Genomic DNA, 27359 nt, shown 5'->3' on the forward strand with positions numbered 1-27359 from the left:
GGTTTGTAGACTTTGTTGGAACTATCATACTTGGAATTGTGGACTTAAAAAAAAGACGTTTGACAACACTGTGGTAGGGCATCGTCTGTGTTTGACTCTTAAATAAACACTCAAGAACAGCAACAGGAGTAATTTAAGCCTAAACACTTACGACCATTTGTCACATTATATCCTTTGACTTTTCAAGTTACAAAGATGAAATTTCAAGATAGTAAGCTTTGTCAGAATACATTCATGTAGTATCTAAGGTTACTGCATTTCTGTGGGTGAGAGTTTCCCTTCCATACTGGCTCATATAGTTGTTGTTGGGAATGTTTTACACCTTAATCCTGCGATAAGGCTGTCTGAAAAAAGTATGTCTTGTACAAGAAAACCAAAGGTTTACAGCATGAGCAACAATCACGGTATGATCACACACATGTATGGATGAAAGTGAGTAAGAGTCTTTGTTACTCTACTGGCAAACAAGGATATGTTGCACGGGCGCAGAGAACAACTTTACAAGCTGGGGCTGTCTGTCAAAGAGCAAACCCATCTGGTTTGTGACAGATAGTTCAGATGTACACCAGAGCACATGCTGTGCATGATGAAATTGACTCACCCATAGCACTACACCTAGTCAGACAACCTGGGTCTCCTTCACTCACTATGGCAAGCACCTGTGGGTGGCAATCATACATGCTACTACGGGATAATTGTCAGGCTGGTGCTCAGCTTATCCTTGTTTGCCAATACAAATCTCCATAGTCATGCGGAAATACTGTCCCCACTTGAAACATGGTCCCTGCAGTTATGTAATAAGGTATGTAAACACAACAGAGACACCTCACACAACATTCTGAACATTTATATTTATTTTCAAATAAAAATAAAGACAAATATCACAGAATATGATTCTGTTTTGACAGTTGAAGCACTTATATTGCACAACTGTACAGTGACAGGAAAGCTTGCATCAGTTGTAATACAACCAAAATGTAACTGCGAACGAAGTAGCCGAACAAACTTAGCACAAATGCAGTTTACAGGACACCATCCACCATCTTGGTTTGATGCTATTGATACACCTGAACATGACAGAGTAAATTTGTACCATGCCATATGATTTTACCTCAATATCAAGGCAATTCGGAAATTTTTTACACGGGACACTAACATTGGGAATGAAAGTGGAAGGTCCATGACGGGTTACTTTCAACTAATATGTGACATACAGCTAAGTCGTTACATTATCATCTGTAACTATATTTGACATTAAACTATGGAATCAACTGTTTCAGGTCACTCCGTTGGGCTAAGTCCTGCCCAGAATCACTACCATATTAGTAAATAGGCTGGAAAATGACAACAGAAAAACAAACTGTCAATAATAAAAGAACTTACGAACATCCCTATGAAAATGGTGTAAGGTGTCCAGTAAAAGACATTCTTTTCCTAAACAAGCAAGTTGAGGACATTGGTTAACAGCTAATGAAGCATGCAACTGTTTTTACAAAACCTAGCATGTAAATGAACAAAGAGAATCAGTGGTGTCACTGCTTTTGATGCTGACCATTTGTACAAATGGAATTCAACATTGGCTGGTACAATGGCCACAAACTCTGTGGGGCGTGTTTCATATTGATTTGCTTGTTGATTCAAGCAGCACACAGCAATGTTCACAATGAGATCATACAACCAGGAATACTGCAACTTATGGGGACTTACAAAAGAAGAAGTGCAAAGATTGCTGTGTAGAATGGAGTCGAGGTGATGTTGGCCCTTTAGCAGTAGTATACTCCTCTACGAACGACTAATTGGTTGGACAGAGTGAACATTACCCCTATGTAAGCATTCTTGCACCTATTTCCAGTGAGAGCGATTCAGAAGGTCTGGGACAAGTTCCTGAAGTAATTCCCATGGTTGTGATATTCTTGCAGTTGTGAAGTTACAGGAAGCACTTCCGGAAATTTCTCTACAGCTTCTTACAGTGAGGAGGAACATGTTGCTTACACCAGCCATCACAGCTTCCTATGGCAAGAGAGTCTACAAGCCCACATGAATGCCCAGTGAGAGTTAGACTGGGCTTGAGGACATCTTGCCTCTGGGAGATGTCCCTGAATTTGCATACTGATTATCACAAGGCACACATGGAGTCAAGCACTGTTACAATTAACACCATCTTCAATCAAATTTTGTCTTAAGTGCAACAAAATATTTTGTACAAGTGAGAAGGGAAACATACAGGAATCTGTAACTTTATTCCAACAAATACACTATTGCCAAATACTATACATATCTTTGCCCAGATGTAGTGGAGAGGTCTTTCACAGCTACAGTAAGGAGAGTAGGCAAATTGTTTTAAAAATCTTGAACTGTCTCTGTTGTACTTGCCTCAAAATCTACACATTTAATAGCAACAGTTCTACTGCAGTGGGCAAATGAATAAAAAATAACCATAAGCTGTTGGCGCTTAGCAGGTGTAGGGTCCAGAGCTCCGTTTCACAAACCTTTTTTAAACCTAAGATCTCGTAACTGTTCTCGTAACACTGGTACCTCCTACGTTACAGTAGAAGAGGTAGTGATGATATGAGGAAAGGTACAAGATCTTAGGCTTACGAGAGCTTTGTGCAACGGGCTCCAGATGCACAAACAATCTTATTACAAGCATAACAAAGACTTGCAGCTGTGTTGGTATTAGTGCCTATAACAACGATTTGCGGTAGGCTTAGACTAACGTTGCCTGGTGAGCAGTGACTAGTGCAGCTAATCGCAAACAGTGTTGTGAGCACAACATTACAACACAGGCAATAGCCATCAGTAGCTGAATCTGACTATTGGTACATCAAGCAGAGTGGTTCTGTGTTCAGTAATCCACTGCAGGCTACAGATTATAGCACATCAGCTGCACAGTTAATACACAACCTCCATCTTTCTCCAGTGACTATTTAACTCAATGGGTGGTCGAGTAATGCTAGTATATATATATATGTATCTGCAATGTGAACTGCACTATTTCTCAGTATTTTGGATTGATGTGTAAGGTGATAAATGACCTACATCTATGTTGATTGATTCAAATTGTTATTGCCACACTCAGCAATATTCCAGCTAGATGGTGGCACTGAAGATAAATCACCGGAGTCTTCACTAGAAAATCCAGTGATGGACATTATAAGCTTCGATCTGATGACATGCATGAACTACCAGAAAGTCCACAGCCTGACCATGCAATGCTGTGATTTTGCCTCTTACAAGGGAGGTAGAGTGAGTGTAATGATGTGAATGGCGGAGTCTAACGCCAGATTGATGTGCATGTAAATTTTATCATAGCACGTCTTCTTAATGTTGAACTCCCAAACTGATGTCTGTCAAGACATTTGTCACACTGGTAAATCCAACAAGGTCAAGTTTGGAGGTGACAAACCAGGGATGACAATCAGGCAGATACAGGATCAGAACCCACGATCAGTTCAAGGTATCAAGGAACATAATGTGGGTGTATCACCACTCTGAACTATCATCGGATCCTGGTGTCCAGGAGTGACTGAAGTGAAATATCAGTGAACAAGTAGAGTGTTTGACTGTGAAACAGGAATATCTACAACTGTCTCTGCACAAACAAGTAATCTGTTTCCCTGTTGTAAAAGGTACACAGTATTCTGACCAAATGACTTACCAACTGAAGAATGTTCTAAAGAGCCCATTGAATATCAGACATTTTGCTGACTCAGTAACATCTTGTGGATCTTAGATTGTTTAGGCTTGACGTTTGCCAAGCGTTTGACAGTCAAGATTTAATTGTGCTGTACTGTCAAGCGCATTCAGCATCTCCGGTACAGGTAGAGATAGGCCAGGTCTTTAGGGGGATGCTCTGACTGGGCTACCTTCTCATCGTTAAATATCACCCACTTTCCATCCTTCAGGATATGACACACATAGTGGCCCACGCTGGTAGATGTGCCCATGTGACTGATGAAAGCTACAAGCTGATATTCTGTAAACAACGAAACATTAGGAATTTCACATTTCTTTTTTCTTTCAGATACTCTCAGCAACAATCAAGTTACATGCCTGGAAATAAGAGAGTCTTGACACCAGAGAATTTTACAATGAGCAAAGAAATCAGCTGGCACTGTTTTAATAAAACTACAGACCAACCAATCCACTAAATAACAAACCAACCAATCCACTAGATCACCTCATATGCCCAGTCAGAGACCATATTTTATGCGGCTGTAAGCAAAATTCCAGCAATATCATGGAAACATGAATTATGGGCTACATACATTGTACTCAAATGGGGAATCAAAATGGTCTTCGGGGTGATGAGCAAAAGCATGAACTCTTCCTATGCCCCTCCATTCACGAGGATACACTTTGACTGGTTACATAATACACACAAGGAGTTGAGGACGATCTGATTCTGTTCAATAGTATCTGTCATGGTACAGTATTTCTATGAGAGGATGCATCAGACATCATCATCTACTATGGACACTTACTTCCTGGCCCATCACGGAACTTGGGTGTTGCCGGTGCAGCAGCCTGGCCTTGATCTGTTTCCATTGGCTGATCCAGCTCGTCAGCGTGGCTGAATATCCAATCAGCTGCTCTCTCTATGTTGTTGTCCTGAACAAGAAAGACAACCCTACAGGATCCAAGCATCAGTCATTCACAGACAAGACAAAGGGATGAATTGGACGAAAGGTATCACTGAGGCTTTGTAAATCAGTACATCACAAAATGGAAAACTATTCTCGTCAGTTCGGTTCTGACAGGGAAGCTTGCTCGCTCACTCACTCACTCACCAACCCACTCACCCATCCACCTATGGCTACAATACTATAGTATTGTATAGATCTTCCTGTGACAGTAACTTGTGAGAGATACTATGTTCATATCGAACTGGCGAAAAGGTACTTATATTATTAACTAGAACCCAAGAGGAGAGTTTAGATGTGACAATATACACAATGCCAAACACTGTGACAACTCCATCCAGATGTTTTTCTCCCAAGACAATGTTGGGGTGTTGGGACTCAATCCTGATATTTCCATGGGGTTAGGGCCCACACATTCACGTACCGTGGCCTTGAGTGCCTTGATCGCTTGGTCCCTGGTGAAGCCCATTGACATGATCATGACCAACGCCTCCTCTGAAGGGGTGAACTGTTCGCCTCCTGATGGTGCAGAATTTGGCAGCTGAAGAGGGGATGCAAAGTCTGGAACACATGAATAAAGTCTTGGTAGAAAAGTAGGAACGGAAAAATCTTCATGCTGAGAATACTTTGAATTTTACCTGAACAGGGCCCCATGTCCATGTGGATAGATCCGAGTGGGATCCTGTGTCCAAGAACCAGTGTGCCTGCACTGGTACTACAATGGGTACTCACCAGCGTTGTCAGGTAAGAAAATTTGGAATTTCTTAAATGTAATAGTGACATCTAAGACTGTGAATTTATATCCTTACTTTCTTCTACAGTTTTTGTGACTTTTTGTTCATTCTGGTAACTAGTTCTGTCTGAAATTCCTCTTGTAAACACCCCTGTCCAAGTGTCCATTAACTAGCAGTGTAAGACTGTTCTGGTAACTAGCCCTGTTTGACTGTCCCAGTCACAACCTCTATTAGAGTGTCCCCATATCAAGCCCTGTCTGACTGTCCAAGTAACAAGCCTATTAGACTATCCCGGTAACAAGTCCTATCTGACTTTCCCAGTAATGAGACCTGTCTGACTGTCCCTGTAACTGGTCTAGTCTGAGCATCCTGGCACCTTTGTGTTCTATGTTAGACTGTCCTGGTAAGTATCGGGCACCTACCTGCATCTCCCATGTGTTCCATGACCCAGTTCATTGCTGCCTCCACCCCAGAGTTGTTGGTGTGATACACAGCCTTCCGACACCCATTGGGGTCGAAGCCCATCTCCATCAGCTGGCTCACTGTGGCCTCGTCTATTTCTATTGCTAAAAGGATGAAAAAGGAGGGACTGAGAAGTGAACATAGGAATATAGGGATTGATGGAGGAAAGAACATACAAGGTAACATTACGGACTTGATGAGGTCACACTGTATGGCTTCACACAGTGTCCTCTGAATTTTACAGTTAGCTTGGTGTAGGTGGGAATCAACTAATCTACATACGTATTGTCTGTATGCACATGCAGACAATGTGAAGTGTGTTTGCTGGATGACACACCACATGCAACTTTTCATGATCACGTGAGCATGTTGGCAGATATGTATGAGGGAGTGAGTGAGTGAGTTTTGTTTTATGCCGCACTCAGCAATATTCCAGCTGTATGGCGGTGGTCTGTAAATAATCGAGTCTGGACCAAACAATCCAATGATCAATAGCATGAGTATTCATCTGGCAGAAATGTATGCACATACAGTGACCACCATGCTCATAGTGTCAATAAAATATTCACCTGGCTGTTGTGCTTGTTCCTGAGGTAGCTCTTCTTCTCCTGCCTTCAGACCTTCACCTCTTAAAGCAGAAATGTCAAGGTCATCTGGCATGCCCAAAGAAACATCTGTTGAGACAAAGGAGGGTATGCAATTATTAACAACAGGGGCTCAAAACACCATCTTTTATTGGTTTTATTGTCTGTGACCTATTTTTTTACTTCAGTCAGCAATATTATATTTGATCACATAAATCTGATTAGTCTGGCATCATATTCACAATGTGGTGCCAAAATAAAATACAGATCCGGAGAATATATCCAAGATCATACCTAGCTTTCTGGGGACCCAATCTAGACCTATGGTAAATTTCTTCATCTGAACAAATAAATAATCGGGGAATGTCCGGAACCGAGTTGTCCTGAAACAAGCGAATAGATCATGTCACTAATCTTCCGAGTGTGAGTGAGTAACATTAAGTTTTATATGCCATGTGTCAGACTCAGAGATGAGTGAGTGAGTCTAGTTTTACACGGCACTCAGCAACATTCCAGCTATATGGCAGCGGTCTGTAAATAACTGAGTCTGGACCAGACAATCCAGTGATCAACAACACGAGCATCGATCTGCGCAATTGGGAACCGAGGGCATGTGCCAACCAAGTCAGCCAGCCTGACCACCCAATCCCATTAGTCGCCTCTTACGACAAGCATAGTCACCTTTTATGGCAAGCATGGGTTGCTGAAGGCCTATTTTACCCCGGGACCTTCACGGGTAGACTCAGTGATGAGCTATATTCTGTGTGAGTGTGTGATTCGAGGAAGATTAAAACAATAGACATGAGTCAAGTGTCTCCTCCATGACAGAGGTCCGGCTGTCATACCATCACAAACTCAACACTACAACTTCTGACAGATGGGAAGTGAATGAGCCATTTCGGTTTTATGCCACTTTTTGTAATATCTCACCAACATCATGGAAATCGACGCCAGGAAATCGACTTCACACATTGTACCCATGTGGGGAATCGAACCCAGTGTTTACCATGACAAGTAAATGCTTCAACCACTAAGCTACCCTGCCATGATAGATGGTACCAACGCTTGGGTATGCAGCTAAATGGTCCCATAGGCCAAAAAAGACACCCACTCTTCACTTGTTGATTTTCTGCATCAATACAGAGAAAAATATTATGAGCAGTGAACTCTATTAATTTGATCTTGAACCAAAGATGGGGGTCATCATTCTTCCCACACACTTACTTGTGAGCTTGAGTTTTTGCCTTCAAGGCCGAGCTGTAAAAATCATCAATGACTTCAACAGATGAGAATGCTTCCAGACAAGCAGACAGTGAGATACGTGGCCGCACTATTGACTTGGGGTCTCTGAAACATGGCAAACCTGGCAGCCTAATCATACACTTCTGCAAGAGATTATCACAGTTAGATAAGTTGTTTTCAGCCTTTGTTGCTCTACAAGATACCAGTGGACATGCTAGACTGACATATACATCAGACGTCATAAGAGTATCACTATTTTTCAGGGCATTGTTATTTGCAGAAGCCCAAGGTCTTTCATTACCTGCCAAAGTAAGAAAGGCAGTTGAAATGACAGAGGGCTTCTGCAAATGATAATGCCCTGAAAAATAGTGTTACTGTTATTATAGCTAAAACGGACAGAATTTTCAATGACATAAGAATAAAAGCAATGACATAAGTTTTGAAGCATTTACTGCTAACAACAAATGACTGAGGTTTCTGACAGACTTTTTTCAAATATGGAAGCATCATAGAACAAAACAGTTGATGTCACTACTTGAGTGACAACATCTGACCTTGACCTTTGCCCATACTACCAGCCACCATTCTTTTCAGTTCTAAACAACATTAGATCTCCAGTCGATGTTTTCATTGCTGTATGATGTTAGTTACAGTTCAGTTGTTATGGGTGACACTGACAAGAAAGTGCATAATAGGATAGATACATGTGACATATGTGAGTCAGAAATATCAATAATAATGAACTCAAGTTAAAACAAGCCGTAGGTCATCGAACATTAAGAGCTGTCATGATGTCACCTGACAATGGGCTTGAAAACATCCCATCATCAAAGTATTTTAAAGGCATTATCAAGATACAATGGTCTGTTTCTGATAATGTGTGGGTGTTTTAATTATTATTCTATCCACTTTAGCTATAAAGGATGATAATGTCAAGTCACTGTTTCAAAATGTCAAAGTTTCACAATGCAGCTTTCCTTTATGTGAAACATGTAGGCTGTCTGCTGAATACCCTGTTCACACACTCTAGACAGGTTGGAATCAGATACAGGACCTGTACTTACATTATTTCTTTTTTCTCTTCTAATTCCTTCTTCCTGGCTTCATAAGCTGCCACTTCCTCTGTGAATGGAAATGCAAGCTTCACTGAAATGCTCTGCACCTTAAAGTATTGCTCAACAGGGAATTATTGTGTGGACATTACATGATGTCATAGAGGAATCTCAACAAAAACTGGCGTGGACTGAACTGCATATCTGGCTGTGTCAGCAAGGCAACAGAGTTCTGATACCTTTGCAAATGGACAAGAGTGAGAAACCTGTGAGGAGTGACAAATGAGCAGTTGAGGTACGAGAGGATGTGCACCCAGGTGATCATACCTATATTAGTGGCTGCCTCCATCGGCACTGGTAATGAAAGACAATAATCCTCTCTTGTTGTGTACTTGACCTTCCCTGACCCACAACACTTGACCTTGTCCTCAATCTCAAATCGGAAACAGTCAGACGGATTGACGTGTCCCCTACTGTTACGCTGCAAAAAGAAAGGTCATAGGTTACTCTGTTTAAGATGTTGTGAAAGTTTTAAGAACATGGTGGCTGCAAAGTTGCCTCTTCTACAGGAGAAATCCAGGTATGAAGACTGCCACTGCAGTTGTTGTCCTCTATTTCTCCAGGCTAACATTCCGTTAAACCAGCAGAAACCCCTGGATCCATTCCCGAAGTGCTCATCAGGTACTGACCTCTATGAGTGTGAGGATATGAAGGAAGAATTCCTGTGCATCTTGTTGCCTTTTTGTAGAGAACTCAGGATGACCTCGTCCAACCAATGTCTTAAACATCTGTGGCCGAATACCTGTGGGTGGCTGAAGAAGAAACAGTAAAATCAATTCAAATTTAAGCACTATTTACAAACATATAATTAATATTTAATCTAGCATGATTGGAAAATGAAATTGTCAAACAAAGTGAATGGGACCAAAGACAAAGAAGATACAGACAATGTTCAAGCTAAATGAAAGCAGTCTGAAAATAATCGAATCTGGACCAGACAATCAAGTGATCAACAGCATGAGCATCAATATACATAATTTGGAACCGATGACGTGTCAACCAAGTCAACGAGTCTGACCCCCTGATCCTGTTAGTCGCCTCTTACGACAAGCAAAGTCGCTCTTTGTAGCAAGCCTAGGATGCTGGAGACCTATTCTTTACCACCCAGATTTCATTTGTACAGATGATGATGGGGTGAGCTGGTGACATGAAATGGGACATCATGAGTAACTGAAAATGTGTTATAGTGTGTGGTCACTTGTGGTTGATGGGACTAATGGTGGTTTCATAATGATAATCCACTGAAATACAAAACAGATACTCCACTGAGACAGTAAACTGATTCAGAGTCAACCAGTCTTTGTTTTATCCACTAATGCCAAAAACCAGGCAGGGCACCAGCAAGTCTTTGATATGAGTGAGTGATTTGGTTTTACTCTTCTTTTAGAAATACAGTCAAACCCCGTTGTGTCGAACTCGTCGGGTCCAAGGGGAAAGTTCGACTTATCAGAGTGTTCGGCACATCCGTCAGCATTGAAAAGACTAAGAACCAACACGACCATGGTGCTTAACACATCGTTATTTTGCAGTAGGATACACATACGAACAATATATCTTTGCAATAAAAGTTTACGGCAGTATTGATCTTTAAATTACAACATGTACAAATGTAAATCAATTCAATCACTTTATTCGTCATGGCAAATAAATATGCATACAAAAAGATAAGAACAAGAATAATTTAACAAACTCACAAGCGATCCCATTTAGTTGACAGCACTAATTCATTTTCAGTCAGTATAAAAAGTTGTATAGTTCATACAAACGGAATCGGAATGTACATACGTGTACATGTGGGGAAGTGTATTTCCGGGTATGCCAAATTCAGTTGCAATTTCTGCTTTGGATTTTCTACCCGACTCCACAGCTATGACAGCCTTGTATTTTGTCTCTATTGTCTTCACAGATAATTTTCACTTTTTAGGTGTAACATGCGATCCAGTTATCCCCCCGGGCTGATCGGGTCCTTCGCTGAATTGGTCTGCCATGTTACTAACCGTACTGGTTAAAAAAATGGATCCTACACCTTAAATACTAAACCAAAAACAAAACATCAATTTAGATAATCCAACTCCATTTTCCCCACTTCTCATTTTGTATTTTCAAGGAAATCACATGACTGCTAACATAGACTGTCACATGACAACATGCGCCATTGTTTGTTTAGAGATAACATGTCGGTCCGTGATCAACGTGTCACTGGTAACAACTTAATTATGGTTAATTGTTTGAGTAAAGTTCAGTTGGTAAGTGTGCTGACAATGTGTGTATAGATGCGTAGTTAAACTTGTCACTTGACTGTTGAGTCCGTTAATCGTTACTTTTGATCTTTAGGTAGCACGTTTATGAGGATGACTTCCGATTGCGCGACTGAAGTTTTCAGTTGCAACAACCAGCTTTGACAGTTCGAGACATTAGGGTAAATTTCTCCTTGTTAGAGCCTTTGGGGACCCTAAAATGAGTTCGACACAACCGGGAATTCGACACATCTAGTTCGACACATCAGGGTAAAAATAATGATAAATATAAGGAAATCGGCAGGGACCGAGATGTCAGTTCGACACATCCGAGAATTCATCTCAACCGAGTTCGAGACAATGGGGTTCGACTGTATTCCATCAATTTCACGGCAGGGGACACCAGAAATGGTCTCCACGAACTGCATCCTTGTAGGGAAATGAAGCTGGGTCTTTGGCATGATGAGCAGGGCTTTAGCTACTGAGCTACTCCTCCATCCCCTTTTGATATGAAGCTGCCTTCCACACTCCTGACAGACACTCAATTCGATAAAACAAGCAGAAACTTGTAGAAGATCTTTATAATGTTGCTTCATCCAGGGTGGTTGGTTGGTAGTTTAATGCCACACTCAGCAATATTCCAGCTATATAGCAATGGAATCAAGTCTGGACCAGACAATCCAGTGATCAAAAACATGAACATCGATACATGCAACTGAGATACAATGACATGTCAACCAAGTCAGCATGCCTGACCACCAGGGCCCGCTTGCACAGAGCAATCTTAGTTACAATCAATGTTAGGCCCCTACAATCAACTTTACAATCACTATGCAATTGTCCTAATGTACATGCACAAAGACGATCTTAAGACAGCACGGATTTAAGATCGCGATCTTAACTAAGATCGAACTCTTCAACGTTGGAGGTAGAAATTTCTTAAAGTTGACTCCTGTCTACAGTAAACATTGTCTGCAGGTGCGCATAGCATGCTGCGCAAATAAAACGTGGAACTGGTCACTGTACGTAACTGACATCAGGACATACCTTCCTTAATCGCACCTTGCAGAATTTTCATGAAAAAAGCTAAAAAAAACCAAACAAAAAATCCCCAAAACCCAATGCTGAGTTCCTGAAGACCGATTCTGGCATGGATCTTCATGGATCCCTATGAGAGTGAAATGATACCAAGTGTCTACTCACCTGGACTAGCTGAGTATCGGACTCCCCTTCTACCGGGGGCTTGGAGTAGTCCCCAGACAAAAGACCATGAGATAACTTTGCCCTAAAAGTAGAGACAGTGGAGTGAGTGAGTTTGTGAGTGAGTGAGTGAGTGAGTGAGTGAGTGAGTGAGTGAGTGAGTGAGTGAGTGAACATTAATGGTCTCATCAATAATATTTCACCCATATCATGGGAGAGATGAACAACCTTCATGCACCAAAACACATACATTAATGATCTTTTCCACAATTTTAGAGTGAAAGATATACTGTTGACAGTGTATGAAATAAGATCCAGTTGACCACCCGAGACAAGTTAGATTTCTGAAGAACAGTCTAAATTAACTGGTAGCCAAAATTTTTAGATGTTCCATGATCTGAGTAAATTCACCACAACTTGGTGTCTAGTCTGGGTAAGACCTAATGTCTGACTGGGGTTTTGGCTTATTTCATAAACTGCTGTTGATTAGAAACTGATAAAAGTGTCCTCACAACAGAAATTTACCAAATTACCTCATACAGGTAAATAATTCAGTACCTTCCGACCAAAGGTCTTCTTTGAGTATTACATTTCTGAGTGCTTCTACACAGATTACGAAATGAGGCTCTGTTCCTGAATGTACCTTAGACCTTGTTATACATTCATAAAATCATCATTTGTACTCACATTTGAGCATTAAAATCTCCAACTGGAATGGACGGTGCAGACTGGAATATTTCCTCCTCTTTTGCATAATATCTGAAACGGAGTGTCAGAGTTTGTTTGGCAATGAATATTTGTGGTCTTGGTGAACATGAATAATTTTGACAATGTCAGATCCCACTCCTATCAACACACATGAGACTTGATAGAGTCACACATCCATGTCAATTCACATCTGAAGGGGAGACAACCCTTAATAAATTATTTTCAAGATTAGTCCTGGGGCTTATGTAGACCTTCATTCAATAGCCTTCAGAGTTTGTTCCTAGCCCTGTTTAAACATGTGGGGCACAATGAACTAGACTACTTTGTTTACATTTCATGTCTAGTTTATTAAGTCTGAAGCAATATTTCAGCGCTGAGAATTGGTTTAGAATTTGGCCCTTGAAATGATGTTGACTTTCAGTGGATATTTCTGTTGTCTGCAGTACAATTTACTGTTCTAGATCACCATACTGACATGAACTAAGAAGACATGAGAACGGAAGGTATGGATGCTGGGGTGGGGTGGGACAGTCTTTAAGGAAAGATACAATCTCATAAAAAACAAATCGTTTACTCAGATTTGATACCATTCTGCAGTAAGAACAGAAGTGAGGTGATATTGGGCTAAATGTTGCTCTTAATATTTCACTCACATGATGATATGCATAGATGTGTATACATGGCTGCTTGTACTAGCCAAGACTAAACTGACTTTACAGTGCTAGCTTAGGGATGGTCTGGTAAACAGAGGACAACTCTACAGGATTTTGACCATAAAGTTTAAATGAAGATGGTTGCGTTCTTGAACATTCTGAAACAATTCTGACTTCATTTATTTCAACCTGGGAGTCAACTCACAAATGGAAAAGTGGGACTGGATGGTCTGACACAACACTGGATCTTCCCAGCCTGATACCAATGAACATTGCTAATACTATCAATAGTAACACAGTCGTAATACTGTTGACTTTGGCTTTAAATTGCAACAAATCCCTGACAGACATCATGGAACAAGTGAATTATATTCATATAAAAACAATGTCTGCAGTTTCACAATTTCAACCTCTCCTGTATCATTTGTCAAATCTAACGAACAAATGATGCAGGGATTGGGAGCAGCCATGTGCCATTTTTCACATTAGAACAAAACATGTTGCATTAAAATATTGAAGTTTACTATTGAAACAAAAGCAGTGGAACATTCTAATTTCAGAAATTGGTCAATAATCCTTCAAATGGCCCACTGTCAAAGTTCTCTTTCCCAATCCCTGATCATGCTGGCATCCACGACATGAAGACTCACCTTTGCTGGAAGTCAGGAATCGTCATCATCACCTGCATAACAGAGTTCATATAACAACTGTTGCCGAGATTCCGCATCCCAGTGTATCCCGGGCCGTACATCGGAGTGAGTTTGCTTCCTGCTTCCTGGATGACGTCCCACTCCCCAATCTTCTGATTCAGATCAATCTCGAGCTCCAACATCGTCTTCTCGGTCTGTAACCATGATACACACCTCTGCTAGTAACTAGTAATCAGTAGCATGTCAGGGAGGTAACTCTCTTGGTAACAAAAGACCCACATGTTTTAAGGTTGTTGGGTAGAGTAGTAGTTTAACTGTACACGCATCACACCACAGACACGTGTTTGACTCCCCAATTGGGAATAAAGACCAGAGTATCCCTAGATACATGGAATTGCTAGAAAATTTCCAAGAAGTTGAAAAACCAGTACTCACACTCACTCAGAGTCACAATGATATGATCACACAATCCCTTTCAGAAAGTGGTCAAATGTAACATGTTATATTTGGGATTACACTTTCCTAGTGAAGTACACATTCTAGTACTTTTCTTGAGTTGAGTCCCATGCGGGATTCGAACCCACACCCTCAGAGTTAGGCACCTAATTGCCAGCAGACAAAGTCAGCCGCCAAGCCCATTTAGCTTCCATGCCACTTCAACTTCAACAAAAATGAATGTCAGACAACTGGTAGTCTAGGCTGCAGGCTTTGTGTACCCTTCTGATAAGTGTTAATTGGCCTTCGGCCGTAGGAGCTATGCAGCTGACTTTGTGTACTGGCGAGTAGGTGTCTAACTCTGAGGGTGTGGGTTCGAATCCTGGATTCAGTTGCCTAGGAATACTAAGAACGTGTAATCCCAAATATAACATAGGCCACAATGATGTTAATACCTAATTGTAAATCGTCAGGGTGGGTATGTTTTAGTCCAATATTTTCACTGGAGATGACATTTTACCCTTCAGCGTCATGCGGTCCTGCCTTCAGCTGATGCCATGTATCTGTAATAATGTCATGTTAAAGCCACATGCTTCAGCTTACCAATGTCAAAATGCTTCACAAGTATTAGAGTTATACAAGTTAACAACTGACAGAGAGTATTTTCCATGAGATGTTGTCAATTTAAGGTGCAGTGTCTAGCCTTAAACAATTAGCCAACCAGCATACCTTCTGCATGGCTGCGATGTTGATGCCGAAGTGAGCCAGGTGCTTTGTCAGATGTGGATCAAGAACCATGTCATCCTCGTCATACGAGTACACATCTATGAAGAACAGGATACATTAGCTACAGAGCACTGTATGATATTATTATGGAAATTGCATACCAGATAACCTGTGGGAACTTGGACACCAAACAGTAGATATTGGTAGAAAACGGACACCAACCAATCAAATTAGATGCAAAAAGATCTAAATTTGCCTTTCAAAGAAGTTCAAGACAAGAAGTTCAAAAACAATAACCATGATAACTGATGAAAAATGTAATTCTTTAGTAAAAATTGACATTTTACACTTACCCTGGCTCATGCTTATTATGCTTACTAATAATGTTCACTTGTTCAGAATATGATAGTCATAGCATAAACAGACAAAGGCTCTGGTTGCTATTCCACATAATCTAATCACAAAAAGGTTGATTTACAAAAACACACGCAACACAATGAATGTAAATGATACAGAACAGTGCTCTTCATATACAGGCAAAACTTAAATATTGTCCGAATCTCTTCACACCTGGGCATATGTCAGTTATTGTGATGAACTGCTCCTAAAGATCATTTACTCCTATTCAGTGTTGCGACGCACCTGCTCCGTCTGGTGTGATGGTGCCCAGTTTGACAGCGAGGGGATACTTGCACTCTGCATAATGGTCCACAGCATGGTTGTTGCCGCCGCTGCCGTCAAAAAATTTGCGTCCACAGAGAATGGATCCGTCTGTCAGGTTAAGCCAGAGGTTGTTGGTGAGGTCACATTTCTCACACTTCCAGCCACTAGGTGGAATCTTGCGGCCATTGTCCAGCTGGAGCAGGTTGTCTGCATGTCTGGACAACAAGACAGCAGAATGAGGAACAGCGCCTATGTACAATCAACAGTTCCGTTTACCTTAGATTCTCAGGTAATTTGCTCATTAGTGTTACTTCAGTTCCAGGTAATTATTCTGACTCGAGGATATTCCAGTCATCAAAATTAAAATTGGAAATTTTAACTATAAATTGTATATTTATATACTTATCCTATCTCACATTATGCATCTCTTTTCCTCTCTTCGACCCAGCGTAGAAACGTGCTGTCAGCTAAGTTGAATCAAATTTTCTTGGCTTCTGACCCTCCGACCTCTGTCCCCGCAATAGATGCCTGTCATTCATCCTGCACGTGCAGTCGACCATGTGACGTCCTCTACTTGTAATTCTCTTCTTGGAGCTCCAAGTAATCTGTGATGCGGTGAAGGAAGGGTGGGCATCCATCACGTGAGATAGGATAAGTATATAAATATACAATTTATTATATACAACTTATCCTATTTCACGTTATGCATTATCCCTCAGTTGGCTGGAGGGCTGTAGATTACCTTCTGACACACTGTACAGGCGAGGATGCATTCCACAAGGAGGCCAAGAGTAGCACCAACTCCCGATATACTACTTCGTACTTGTGATGGGTTGCTTCGGAAACCACTTGGCTTACACGGCACAAAAACTCTTTTGAGTGGGCGCTCCCGAGTAAATGTGGTTTCAGCAGCAATTTTTGCTAAGCAAAAGGACGTAGTGTGGCAAGGAATTAACGCTGCTGCCCCATGATTATCAGGAGACCCTAGTGATTTGGCATGTCCCTGCTTTGAAACTACCCCCCACAGTCACACGCTGGACGGTGGTGAAAGGAGGAGTAGCACAGATGCTGAACTAGTTTAACGTTCGGTACCGATCTCCCTACTTACCAAGGCGAGAAAGGAATTAGGAGCGACCGCGTCGAAAACCGTTAGGTAATCAGAATTCAAGGCTCCACTGATGTGATTGCTCAGAGAGTAGAGGTCAATAAGCAGAGTGTCGATCATCTCTGCACATGCACTAGACTGCCCGCACAGTTTATCCAGCCATGGGTATGACAGTGCACCACGCCCTAGTTCCTTAGGTGAGAATGATCTAGCCCATTTGAGCAAAGTGCATACGATATGGATAGCATCAATAATGTTTATTGTGTATATAGCAAGACCAAGAACATGGGAGATGCTTATCTGTGCGGACAAGTCGACGACACCTGCTGCGCCAGGACCAATGGACCGAATAGATGAAAGCCTTCGACGTCTGTGACTGATACATCCCGTAGGTTATGAGCGGGCAAACACATTATCTGACTTCCAAAAGCAACCTTCCATGGCTTGCAGTGAACAGTTCCTATGGAGCACCACGATGGAAGCGAGCGCACCTGTCTCCTGAGGCTTTACGGACGAAGGTGGTTGCAACTTCGTAAAGGCGTACGCTCACAGAATCGTGGATCTCAACCAGAAAGCCAAGGTTGTACGCGATACTTCTGCTTTGGAAGCCGTTGAAAGCGGGTTGAAGAGTTGCGTAGTCTGTGGTGGTCCTTAGAGGCGACTAAATATATCCTCATTGCCCGAACTGAGGACAAGGATAAATCTTCAGTGTCTTCTGGATCCAGGATAGATGACAGCGGAGGGATACTGAAGGCCCGATCTGGTTGTCCTGGTAACTGGTTCTTGGCAAGGAAATCCCACCTTAAGCCTAGAACACTCTAGCATGTCGATACATTTAAAAGCGTACCCGCGAAAGATCGAACGAATGTAACTCCGATATACGCGTGGCTGTAGCCAAGGCCAGGAGGAAGAACGTCTTGAAAGTGACATGCTCAAAACCTTTCCCTGTCAATAGTTCATATTCATTCGACGTAAGATGAGCCAAGACAACGGACAAATCCCAAGCCGGGGCTCGAAACTGCTGTGATTAATACACCACTTATATGACCTAAACAGAGACTGGCACTCAGGAACAGTAGACAACTTTACTCCCGACGCCGCTGCAATAACTGTGTTAAGTGAGGCTAAGTAGGTAGATAAGTAGGTAGGTGTTGAAGACACTCTGCAACCATCTGTGGCAATGCTGTCATGGGAGACATAATGCCCTTCCCTCTGCAATACGACTCAAAATTCTTCCATTTGTCACCATAAAGCGACCTTGTGGATGTACAATACGCTGTAGTGATGGCAGTAGCGACGCGTTTAGAATAACCCTTGGCTGTTAATGACCAATGCAAATGTGCCAAATGTGCAGATGGGGCGTTAGTGGAGACCAGTGTAGTTGATCGGAGTGTGGATGCACCAGCAGATCTGACTGAACGGGAAGTGGCACTGGATCTGGATCAGCTAGCTCTCAAAGATCTATGGACAAACTCCTTGTCGGCTAAAAGGGTGTGACCAAAAGCAGTGCCATCTGCCGAGTCGATTGTAACTTTAGAAGTACAAGTGGAAGAAGAGCAGCTGGTGGAAATGTGTAAGCGTTGAGAAAGTCCCACAGAATTGCGAGGACGTCTAGTCCTAAGGTTAACGGATCCAGAATCAGAGACACAAACAGTGGCAGCTGATGACTGAGTCTGGTGGCGAACAGGTCTATAGTCGGCTCCGTCAGCGGGAGGCAAACAGCCCTGAACACCTCTGGATGCAGCTTCTATTCCGCTTCGGACATGACAGAGAGTCCGCCATGACATTCTTTACCTCTGGAATATGATTGGCTTGAATCGCTATGCTTAGTGAGTCTACCAGGTTGAAAAACTGTTGAGTCCACCCAGTTGATCCCATCCAATTGATCGTTTGACTCTTGCATCCACCACAATAGATGAGAATGAAGCTCCCTGGGTAAGATGATCAATGCGGACAGATCACCCTTCCTGATATGAGGAACTAGAAACATTTGCAAGGGTCGAAGAAGTTGACCCCTGTGAGTGAGAGTCTTAGCAGACGACAGTAACCCCAAAAGCCCCGGAGTGTCCTGGGCGGAGACAAGGCAAGAGGAATCAAATGTAACATCTTGTTGAACCTCTCCCTTGGCACAAAAACTCTGCTGGCCTGAGTGTCGAATACAGATCTGATGAACTGAAGACGGCGTGTAGGGATCAGTTCTGAATTCTTTAGATTCACCATCGAGTCTAATTGGCGAAGAAGCCATATCGCAAACTCCATGTGAAGTAGCATAATGCCAGCATCATTCTGAGCCTGGATGCAATCGTCTATGTAAGTCTCGAACACAATCCCAATGTGATGCAGAAATTTGGTGATTGGCCTCGTGACCCGTCTGAATAACCACGGGGCCGAAGAAATTCCAAATGGTAGTGAATGCCCTGGAACACGAATCACAGAAATTTATACAAACCTGTAGAGGTTATGAATTCTTTGAAGAATGTCCTCCTTGGGGTACATATAAGCATTTTTATGTCCATTAAAAATCCCTACGACAGTTGTAACTATTTTGATAATAAATATTTACAAAACAAAAAACTCGTTTTTGTCTTGTGGGACCACCTTTACAGGGCCCCCCAGGCCCCCTACAGCCAAGAGCAGGTAACTCTGGCCGTCTACCTCGCACCTCACTTTTCATGCTGAACGTATCAGACAGAATGAGGGGAGGCGGGTGGCCGTACCCCAAGGAGGACATTCTTCAAAGAATTCATAACCTCTACAGGTTTGTATAATTCTTTTTCAGAAGAAGTCCTCCTTGGGGTACATATAAGCATTAAGCAGACTCCCGAAGAGAAGCAATTGGGAGTGGTATTCTGTCTGACAGCAACAGTCCATTCGATCGAAGTGCAAATCTACAATCACACGGAAATAGAAAAGGCACCGACCTGGTCACCTGACCGCTGATGTCAATCAAGGCTTGTCAAAGTTTACATGCCCATTGGCTAGAATTTGGGAAATCCCAAATGAGAAACCCCGCCCACACAAATCAAAGTTTGGAGACCTGGACGTACGGGACACTCGCCAAACTGAACCTTGTCCATACCGCACTAGCAAGCTAAGCAGGGAAATGGAAAGGAAAGTAAGGCACCCAGCCAAAGAGGGCGGGACTAAGAAACCATCACCAAATATCACCGCCGATAAAATGGGAATGGATAGTTACCCAACACCGAGTGCAAACAGATATAGTTATCAAACAAAGCTTAATCAGCTTGAGCAGAACTATTCTGTCTACTGCAGGGAACTGACTGACCGAACCGAGCACACTCTCGTGAGTGTCTGTTCAGTTGGTAATGACGGTTCTGACGTGGCCACTGCTCTCACTGAGTGAGCTGACAACCCCTTTTTGGGGAGATAAGCCTTTATGTATATAGACCTTGCAGCCTGCTGATACAATCCATCGGGATGCCGTCTGTGTATCAGTCGGACAGCCAGCCATTCCGCCACCACAACAGCAAAATAGCTGTTTCTCCGTACGGAGCAAGGCTATTCTCTTAAAATAACTTTAAGAGGTTTCATAACGTCTAATACACGAACCTTACGGTATGTATTATCAGACGACGCAGGCAGCATGCACCCAGTTAGATCGCTAGGCGCGGTCATTCGAAGCGAATGATCGAATTTTTTGGGGGGGCGGTATGAATCCGGTAAGCGAATGCTAACCCGATCCTTATGGAACATAGTAAGATCCGGGTCTGAAGACATGACGTGTAAGTCGCTAACACGTCTACCAGACGTAACCGCCACTAAAAAGTCGTCTTCCAACTTAACAGTTGTAACGACGGGTTGGCCAAGTCATAAACGAGAGGAGTGGGTAACCATTCCAATACTCGAGACAAATTTCACGACCGGACGCAGTCTGTCCACGCCTGCAAGAAAACGCTGTACCCGGGGGTATTGTCCCAACAAGGCACCCTCAACGGGTATGTGGAAGGCTGAAATAGCCAGGGAGTAGCCTCGAATCGTAGAAGCGGCTAAGCCAGATTCTAAACGAGACGGTAAGAACTCCAATACTTCAACTACAGTCGAAGAAAAGGGATCGAGAATCCCTCTATTTCCACACCAGCGCGCATAACAGGCTGATCTATCCTCACACTGTACATTCATGGAATCTGTCCACGAAGCCAGAATTGTGTCTGCAACTGATGCAGGAATTCCGCTCTTTTGGAGACGATTCCGGACAGTGGCCAGGCCACCCACTGAATCCTGGGGATTGAGGTGAGGCTGGCCGTCCTGGGATAGTAGGTTCGGTCGCCGCGGTAATGGTACTGGCGGCTACACTAGCGACCTGAGTATTACCGGAAACCAGCGTTGAGACGGCCACAGAGGTGCGAGAAGCACTAGTAGCCGCGCTGGTTGGGTGGCAAGCTGAGACAGAACTTTGGAAATCAGGGGAATTGGCGTAAACGCCGACACCACCCTGTCCGCCCAGTCCTGCTGGAAGGCGTCGGCGGCAATCGCTTTCGGATCAGGAATCCGCGAACAAAAACCCCGGAATCTAGTTCGTCACTCCAGAGGCAAACAGATCCACCTAGAACGACCCAGACAACTGGGAGATAATCCCGAATATCTCCCGATCGAGCAACCACTCGTGGGGAGCCAGAACACGTCGTGAGAGCGCATCTGCACGCACGTTGTCGACCCCTGGGAGATACACAGGCATAACCCGTATGCTGAACTGATCGCACCATAGTAGAAAACTGCCACGCCTCCTGAAGGAGCGACGGAGACACAGTGCCGCCCTGCTTCAGAATGTAGGACATCGCCGTCTGGTTGTCCATCTCTAGACAAACCACTCGGCTTCGAACCTGATCCACGAAGCGTTCGAACACCAACGTCACAGCTCTCAACTCTAACACATTGATGTGCAAGGTCGCCTCTTGGTCGGACAATAGTCCCGACATCGCGAGGTCGCCCAGGACGCATCCCCCCAACCCTGTGAGGGAGGCATCCGTCTGAACTGTGAGCGACGGTACCGGGGTCATCACAGGTAAACCTTTGAATAGATTCCCGGTATCTGTCCACCACCGCAAGTGACGTATCAACCACTGGGGAATAGCCAGATTCTTCTCGTAGCTCTCCGAGTGGGACCACTGTTGTGCTAACGCCTGCTGAATGGAACGCATTCTCCGACGTGCACGCCAGACTATGTCCACCGTCGCCGCCATGTTGCCTAGCAACTGAAGCCACGTCTGTGCTGAGGCAATATGGGACTGAAGGAACCTTAACACTATGCCCTGTACCTTGAAAATGCGCTCTTGGGACAGAGAAACCACCACCCCTGGGGTTGTCTCGAACCTCGCCCCTAAGAAAACCAGATCCTGCCTCGGCACCAGTTGATTTTTAAGATAGATAACCCAACCTAGCCTGGTGAGAATATCCATCACTTACTGTGTGGATTCTCGACTTAGGTGTTGGGAGAGCGCTCTGAGGATCCAGTCGTCCAGGTACGGGAAACAAAAGTTGCCCTACGCCCTGGCGACCTGAACTGGTACTAGCATGAGTTTGGTGAACACCCTTGGCGCCGTGGAGATGCCGAAGGGGAGCACACGAAACTGATAACAAACCCCGACGAAGGAAAACCGAAGGTATTTCCTGAACTCGGGATGCATCGGTACATGGAGGTATGCGTCTTTGAGGTCGATTGACGTAAGCCAATCCCCTGCCTCTACAGACGAGATCACTAACCTCAGTGTCTCCATCTTGAAAGACGGCACCTCTATCAAGTTGTTCAAACCCTTGAGATTTAGAATGGGTCTGAACCCTCCGTTCTTTTTGGTTACCAGGAAATAAGTGGAGTTAAACCGCATAGTCTCCTGTCCTGATGGAACCATCTCTATAGTTGCCTTGTCCAGTAAAGACTGAATTTCGGGACGGAGGATTGCCACCTTTTCCGGCGACTTCGGCACCGGAGTGCAGCGAATCCCGGCAAAAGGAGTAAGCTCTCGCTTCCACTGTGGCGTGTGGCCATCCCTGAGTAATAACGGGAGGCGACCACCCACAGGAATTTCGGGTAGAAGGCAAAGTGTCCCGGCCGACGGCAGAGATTGCCGCTTGCAACGGGACAACTGAGGGCTCCGGAGGTACTCCCTTTACCCCTGCCCTTGCTCTTCCGTGCCTGTAGTGGAGCAGTCCACTTCGGTGCATCCTTAGACTGAGTCGCAGGATAGCTTGAGCTGAGGACCGAAGGCCGCGAGCGAGAGGTGGAGGGTTGTTCAAGAAAAGACTTAAAAGTCCTTGAATTGACTAACGGCCTCCGCAGCCTCACTAACTCCCGTCAAAGCCCCCGGGAACAGGGTCAAGCCCAGCCGGAAAGGCAGAGACAGCAGTGCCTGCTGTGTAGCCGGTGAATACCTGGCGACAGCCATAACCTACGAAGGCCAATCACAGCATACATCATCTGACTCGTGAACGCATTGAGTCGCGCGTCAAATGTGAATGCACCTCCGTAAGTTGCCGCTCTAACGTGGACGAGGAAAAATCCTCGTCCCCGTCCTCCTGCGACACCACCTGCCTCTGCAAGACAGAGAGGTAGGCTGAGTGCACCGCAACCTTAAGTTGCTGCACAGCGTTCCGATATTGCTCCTCAAAGGAGCGGAAACCGAGCGCAACACCTGGTTCGATGAGGTACAAAGCGGCAAGCGGCGACCCTGACAAGCCGATGCCTGGCAGAGGCCAGACGACCCCCCAAGCGTGATCGAGGCGTACACGCACTCGTCAACAACGGGAGGGTCAAATAGCGCATCGTCCCCCATCAAGCAGCCGGTCAAGCTCCGGGAGATCGAACCGCGAACGGCTACCCTACAGGAGCGGATTAATTACCTCACTGAGGAGTGAAGGTAAAATAGGCAATTGAGCCTCAGCCACCCTACACGGAGCAAACGCTTCCCCAAGTCGACGAAACTCCGCGGAATCGGGGGCGTCCGCAGGGACGACCACCTGCGGCACAGCCCCTTGATCTCGGCTACCCTGCACGGAGTAAACACTTCCCAGGAAGACGAAACTCCGTGGAATCGGGTCAGTGCTACCGCGATCCATTCGCGTACCTGCCCCGGGGACGAATGGAGCGAAAAGCTCCGAATCGGCCTCCGTCGGTTCACTGAAAAACCAGGGTGTCGAGACCTCGTGGTGTCGACTGCCGAAGCAGGAACACCCGATGCACTGAGCGGAACCGAGGCAGGCGGCAAAGCCGGTGCTCGAGAACCACCAGTTAGGTTGCCGGTAACCCCGACGCACAAGGGACCCGTCAACAAGGACAACAGACCCAGAAGAGCCGAGATGTCCGAGTCGGCCTACCCCTGGCTCATTGAAGAACCATGGTGTCGAGACCCTGTGGGGTCGGCTGCCGAAGCAGGGACACCCGATGCACTGAGCGGAACCGAGGCAGGCGGCAAAGCCGGTGCTCGAGAACCACCAGTTAGGTTGCCGGTGACCAACGGTACGAGACCCGATGGACCGGCGCCGGCAAGCGGAATTGCACCCGAGCCGGTGCTCGGTGCAAAACCCCTAGAGCCAGCTGGGAAAACGACACCAGAGCCGTAGCTTGGATCTGAGATTCCCACAGGGACAGCACCCGTGCCTGAGTCTAGACCCAAGACTTGGGTGCACCCCGAAACTGTAACAATCAGAACCAACTAATGGTAACTGATGTACAGAAAACATACGCAATTGAACACACAATATGCAAAATATAAACGCACGGGCGATAATAAATTGCCAAAATACATTAACCCAGCTAAACAAGAAAGTATAAGCGGATAAATGCAATAACAAGTGTGCACACACAAGTGCGTAATGCAATGAAAAAGACGAAAAGTCTTAAAAACCAACATCCCCATTTTGACTGAAACAAGAACAAATGGGTTAAGACATCTTAGCATGTAAAACATACTAATAAGAAACACGTAGGAATAAGTGAGACGCAAGCGAAACACTTCCCGCACTAAAAAGAAGCCATAAAGACCGCCATCTTGCCTGCCACATGACAGGAAGATAAGACCTGACCAGCAAAGTTACAACAATATATGAATGAAAATTTCAGCCAAGAAATTCCAACTAACGCCCGTGCGAAAGAAAAGGAACCATACATACAGTAGCTGACTCTTTCTCACTCATAATTCCGTAGGCAGATAGCACAAAAACTATCTAAATGGACCACACACGTCTTTCTAGTCGAACGACAGCATGAAAAGTGAGGTGCGAGGTAGACGGCCAGAGTTACCTGCTCTTGGCTGTAGGGGGCCTGGGGGGCCCTGTAAAGGTGGTCCCACAAGACAAAAACGAGTTTTTTGTTTTGTAAATATTTATTATCAAAATAGTTACAACTGTCGTAGGGATTTTTAATGGACATAAAAATGCTTATATGTACCCCAAGGAGGACTTCTTCTGAAAAAGAATTCCAATGTGTCGGGCAAATCGGAATGTGCAAGTAGGCGTCCTACAAATCCAGACTGACCATAATATCTCCCGGTTTGATAATAGTCTTGAGCAACGCTACAGACACCATTCGAAAGTGAGGAGGGGTCTGTAGGTACTTCTTGTTGAAAACCTTCATGTTGAATATTAGTCTCAGCTTGTCTGAGTCTTTCTTGGAAATAAAACCCTGGATCCAGCAGCATTGCCCCTAAGGACTCTATTGCCCGCTTCTCCAGTAAGGTGTCTATGGTGACTCGCAACACTTGTAACTGTTGACTCGGGTAAGACCTTTGCACCGGTGACCTGGTCAAGGGAGGCTTCCCCACAATCGGACAGAATGGACAGAATGCCTGGCCAGATTCCCCATTGGGTCTAGGTGCATCACCTGACCTGTCGATTAGTATGGCCCCTGTTACCTTTGCCTCGAAAGGATGAATTGACACTTGCACGTAAATCCGGATTGGAGTGCTTGTACCGGGCAGATCAACGCTGTTTTGCAGACTCCTCCACCTACAATCTCTGGTACTTCAAAAGCTCCATAGACACCTGCAGGTGTGCGTCTTGGCTCACCTTGCTAGCCACTTCCCTAATAGCGCTGTTGAAGAGCATCCTGCCAGACCATGGTTGACGGAATAGGTCCGTACGAAATATGTCCTCCCACAACGACAACTGCAACAGACCACTCCTGCGCATGGCCGTCAAATACGAAAGGAAATGTGCAATAAACTCCAAAATGCAGTTGAAATGCTAATGCATCAAACCCATCTCTGCCCTGATATAAGCTTGTTAGTGCATAGAACCATATTGCAGTGCCATGCTTACTCTCCCAGAAGTCGTGAGTACCATGTTCAAGGGTGCCAAAATCTTCCTAATCGTCCCATCCAAGTGACTCAGCTCTCGGTCTTCTACCATAAAGGGAGAAAGGGAGAATAGGGCCTCTGCTTCGAACCCAGAAGTGAAATACCATCATCAACTGGCGGGGATGTGAGTACAATCGACACAAGGAAGCGCTGACCCATGCTGGTGAATAAACGATGCCACAGAACAGGTTGTTGATTCACCCACTGGAGGTAAGGTGAATGCTGCCGCATTGTGAATCTCAAACGATTCCCTTTCTCCACCTCACTCAAACGCTCTGGGATGTCACGATCTCACGTCAAAGATCGAAGCACAGTAAAAGGATGCCAATCCATCTGCTGAATCGACGAGTGATCTGGAATCCTAATGACCAACATCAGACGTCTGCCTGAGATACTAAGATAAGAATCCGATGCCTCCTGTAAAAAGTCTTCATCTGCCGACCTAGATGCCGAATGCCGTGCTACCAACTTAGGGTGGTCTGTTTTTGCCTTCTTAGGCACTGAAGAACCATCTTCTGTCCTGCACCTATCTCTATCTGATGTCCTCCTCTTATTCACCCGCCGATACAGATCAAATTCATCGTCATCTAATCCCATACACAAACTACATCTAGATGACCTCTCACACAAGCCAATACAGTCAACACAAGAATTGTCTGGATCTGCCAATGAATAGCTGCAGTTACATTCACCACAACGCTTGTGTTTTTTAGAAGCATTCTTCTCTTTAGAAACACCCATCGTAAATCACTAAATGAAGCTATCAATTCTCTAGCAAAACAACATGTCCAGCCTGTGGTGCGACAAGAAAGAGAATGACAAGTAGAGGACATCACGTGGTTGACTGCGCATGCAAGATGGTTGACAGGCGTCTATTGCAGGGGCAGAGGTCAGGTG

General features: G+C 44.4%; 1 protein-coding gene across 1 annotated transcript in view; it reads right to left on the bottom strand.

Moving 5' to 3' along the window:
* Positions 1–829: 829 nt before the first annotated feature.
* LOC137268963 (ubiquitin carboxyl-terminal hydrolase 5-like) overlaps positions 830–27359 on the bottom strand; it is a 32933-nt gene continuing 6403 nt past the window's right edge. Inside the window, exons 6-20 of the mRNA XM_067803587.1 lie at positions 16029–16264; positions 15390–15484; positions 14226–14419; positions 12902–12973; positions 12218–12299; positions 9407–9529; positions 9045–9198; positions 8730–8787; positions 7648–7770; positions 6718–6806; positions 6409–6513; positions 5800–5943; positions 5068–5204; positions 4485–4611; positions 830–3976 (exon numbers count right to left, since the gene is read on the bottom strand). Of these exons, the coding sequence (XP_067659688.1) occupies positions 3804–3976; positions 4485–4611; positions 5068–5204; positions 5800–5943; positions 6409–6513; positions 6718–6806; positions 7648–7770; positions 8730–8787; positions 9045–9198; positions 9407–9529; positions 12218–12299; positions 12902–12973; positions 14226–14419; positions 15390–15484; positions 16029–16264 (1912 nt within the window). The 3' untranslated portion in view covers positions 830–3803. The remainder of the gene's footprint in view (positions 3977–4484; positions 4612–5067; positions 5205–5799; positions 5944–6408; positions 6514–6717; positions 6807–7647; positions 7771–8729; positions 8788–9044; positions 9199–9406; positions 9530–12217; positions 12300–12901; positions 12974–14225; positions 14420–15389; positions 15485–16028; positions 16265–27359) is intronic.

This window comes from Haliotis asinina, chromosome 16, assembly GCF_037392515.1.
Source record: "Haliotis asinina isolate JCU_RB_2024 chromosome 16, JCU_Hal_asi_v2, whole genome shotgun sequence".
NCBI classification, from domain to species: domain Eukaryota; kingdom Metazoa; phylum Mollusca; class Gastropoda; order Lepetellida; family Haliotidae; genus Haliotis; species Haliotis asinina.